Source organism: Grampus griseus, assembly GCF_964374135.1.
Source record: "Grampus griseus genome assembly, chromosome: 20".
In the NCBI taxonomy this organism is placed as follows: Eukaryota; Metazoa; Chordata; class Mammalia; order Artiodactyla; family Delphinidae; genus Grampus; species Grampus griseus.
In genome coordinates, this window is record NC_139014.1 from 18298377 (window position 1) to 18301923 (window position 3547).

At 59.7% G+C, this 3547-nt stretch overlaps 1 protein-coding gene across 1 annotated transcript; it reads left to right on the forward strand.

The window, feature by feature from the left end:
* Nucleotides 1-3342, forward strand: SOST (sclerostin; the record flags this gene model as incomplete). The annotated part of the gene is made up of 2 exons (XM_082679131.1): nucleotides 1-232; nucleotides 2921-3342. The coding sequence occupies exons 1-2, from the start codon at nucleotides 16-18 to the stop codon at nucleotides 3340-3342; spliced, it is 639 nt and encodes a 212-aa protein (XP_082535257.1). The 5' UTR covers nucleotides 1-15.
* Between the last annotated feature and the right edge of the window lie 205 nt (nucleotides 3343-3547).

Sequence of the window (3547 nt, forward strand, 5' to 3'; positions counted from 1 at the left end):
CCTCCAGCTGGCACCATGCAGCTCTCTCTTGCCCTGTGTCTCATCTGCCTGCTGGTACACGCAGCCTTCCGTGTGGTGGAGGGCCAGGGGTGGCAGGCCTTCAAGAATGATGCCACGGAAATCATCCCCGAGCTGGGCGAGTACCCCGAGCCTCCGCCAGAGCTGAACAACAAGACCATGAACCGGGCAGAAAACGGAGGGAGGCCTCCCCACCACCCCTTTGAGACCAAAGGTATGGGATGGAGGAGAGCCTTTTTAGCATAAGGGTCCTGGGAGGGTTCTCTTTGGGGAGGTTTTGAAGACTGGGGTAGACTGTCAGCCGCTGCCAGCACCAGTGAAGGCACCATCTTGCCTGTAGGCAGGGTGAGGATGGCATGCCAGCGTAGCCCTGGAATTCAAGTGCAAGGGTGTGGGGCTGGTAGGGGGCTGGCAGCGAGAGCCCAGAGCAGGAAGGAGGCTGAGGTGGAGAGGGACAGCCTCAGGGGCTCAGAAAGGAGATTTCAAAGAATCCCCTCCTGAGAAGAGAGGAGCAGGGTCCAGCTGCTGACACCACTGGGGAGGAACTAAGGCAAGGGGGCCTCACGTCGACGAGCGCCTGCTGGGTGCAGATACTACATGGGCTGTGCGTGAACCACACCCTGGGGAGCTCCCAAGTGGAAGGTGAAGAAACGGAGGCTTCAGAGAACAAGTAGCTTGTTAGTGAGTAGAGAGCTGAGATTTGAAGCCAGTTGGATCCAATTTCAAGACAGCCCTGGTGGGGGACTGTGTGGGGGGCATCGGAGGCCGAAAGCCAGAGCAGATCCCTGCAAAGCAGTGGGAAAGGGACACCAAAGAGGCACCCCTTCAGCTCCCACCACCCATGGTCTACCCAGTGAGCTGGCACTCGAGGGAATAGGAGCTGCAGGCAGTTTTAGCTTCTGACCTGGGTGGTAACTGGGTCCAGGCCCTGGAGGGGAGGCAGCATCCTCTGTGCAGGGTGTGGACACAGGTGGCACCATCTGTCCTGAATCCCCACCCCAGACCCTGACTTGCCTCCTTCCTGGGAGGGACACTGACCCTAGCGCAAAGGCAGTGGTCCCAGTGGAGGGCACACCTGGGTTCCTGGTCAGGCCTGCACATAGAAGCCTGGGGGGCAGTGTGCACAGCTGGCTCTGCAGCTGGCAGGAATGGCTGGGGGCGGGGGCTGGAATGACGCTTCAGAGTGAGGCCCTCTGGCTATGGTCCGGGTGGGAGAGGAGTCCACTGCCCAGGCCCCTGCATCCCATCCTGCCCTGCCTCACAACCAGCTGGGAATGGGGGTCTGCAAAGGGCACCCCCCCGAAGTGGCCTCTCCCCTGCTCCTGCCCAGGGAAGGTCAACTAAGCTCAAGCAATGGACTGTAGGGGACCCAAGCACAAGACGTCCTCCCTGGGCTCCCATGAGAGCTACAGGCTGGGAGGAAGCCACGTGCTCAAAACAAAGTCGCCCTTTGCAGAGGAAGCGCCTAACCTAGGGGTACTATTCTTGGAAAGCCCCAAAGCCTCCTTTTCTGGGCAAACAGGCCACGCCCACACACCAGCCCTGGGGCCTGGGAGCGGAGGTGAGGATGCCAAACCAACCCAGAAGCCAGGAGGCCACAGCCATGGGCGAGGGAACCCTGACCTCTCCGCTGCTGTGCTTGTTCTCACGGGGGTGGCGGGGGGGTGGGGTTGGCCTTCTTTGCCTCCTCTCTGGTTTTGGACTTAGGACTATTTTTCATCCCTTTGTGTCACATTGGAACTGTCCCTATGAGACCCTTGGGGATGGGCAAGTGCTCACACAAGGACAAGCTGTTTAAAAAAGCTCCCACCCATCTAAGCCCACACTAGGAGATATGATCAAGGCGTCTTCGGGGACAAAGCCAGGCCTTAGAGCCCAAACTTTCTCTGCCCAGGGAGCAAGCCTGTGCCACCACTGGCTGTCCATCAAATGTCACAGAAGAGACTCGCCCGGCACGGTGCCTGGTACACAGCACGTGCTTAATAAATGTTTGTGGCCGCCAAAGCTGTAGGTTTTCAGTCAGAGCTTGGTCTCCCTCTGGTAGGGAAGTAACCATAGTAAAAATAGTAAAAAGCGGGCCTTTGTCCCCCACCCAGCATCCCTCGGTGCTCGGCCACACAGCTTCCACCCTTGTGGGAGCTGAGAAGCTCTGGGACCCCAGAGGAGCAGAGTCAGGAGCTCCTGGAAAGAGCTTTTCCCTCTCTGGACCTCAGTGTCCACAGTGATAATGAGGGGGTTGGACATGCTGCCATTGGCTCCTTTCAAGTCTGACGACTTCAGTCTCCTCTCCACCTCCCCGTCCATCCTTCTTCTCAGTAGCTGCCCTGCTTCATTATCTTCAATTAACCCCTACTCCTTTTTCCATCCCCCGACTCCCAGTCTCCCCTCCCAACAGGCTGGAAAAGGAATTTGGGAGAAGCCAGAGCCATTCAGAGAATGTGGCTAATACCTACCCTACTTAGGCCCTGTGGCACAGATGTGACTTAAGTCTGGCAAAGAGGGCCCCCTTGGAGAGGAATAATAATAACATAATAACAGTCAACACTTCCAGCTCTTAGTATGTTCCAGGCAGTGTCCTCTGCATTATAGATGTAATGGATTAGCTCACTGAATCTTCAAGACAACCCATTTTACAGATAGGAAGCACAGAGAGGTTAAGTAACTAGTCCAAGGTCACACAGTCATGGAGCTGATATTTGAACTGAAGCAATCACTTGGCTCCAAAGTTTTAGGGGGAGAGGGTGGATCGGAGATCTTTCCCCCAACTCCAGAGTACCTGGGCCCCTCCCGTAATAGATCCCCAGAGGCAAAAGCGTCAAGGGAGAGGCAGGTTTGGAAGAGGCGGAGTGGTTTGGAGGGAGGCGGGACGGATGGTCGCCCTCACGCGCGCTTCTCTCCGCAGACGCTTCCGAGTACAGCTGCCGCGAGCTGCACTTCACCCGCTACGTGACGGACGGGCAGTGCCGCAGCGCCAAGCCGGTCACCGAGCTAGTGTGCTCGGGCCAGTGTGGCCCGGCGCGCCTGCTCCCCAACGCCATCGGCCGCGGCAAGTGGTGGCGCCCGAGCGGGCCCGACTTCCGCTGCATCCCCGACCGCTACCGCGCGCAGCGGGTGCAGCTGCTGTGTCCCGGCGGCGCGGCACCGCGCGCGCGCAAGGTGCGCCTGGTGGCCTCGTGCAAATGCAAGCGCCTCACCCGCTTCCACAACCAGTCTGAGCTCAAGGACTTCGGGCCCGAGGCCGCCCGGCCACAGAAGGGCCGGAAGCCGCGCCCCCGCGCCCGGGACGCCAAAGCCAACCGGGCGGAGCTGGAGAACGCCTATTAGAGCCCGCCCGCCGTGCCGCGCCCCCAGCGGGCGCTCCCGACCCAGGCGCCCCAGGTTTCCGCCCCTTGCGCGCGCGGTTTGATCGTTTGTGTTTCACTTTAAATACCTGCAACCCAGGGCCGGGAGCTGAAACCTTCCCGGCTGCAGGCCCTAGGGATCCGGGTGTCAGCAAAGCGCTCCCCCCCACCCCCGCCTGCAGAGGGGG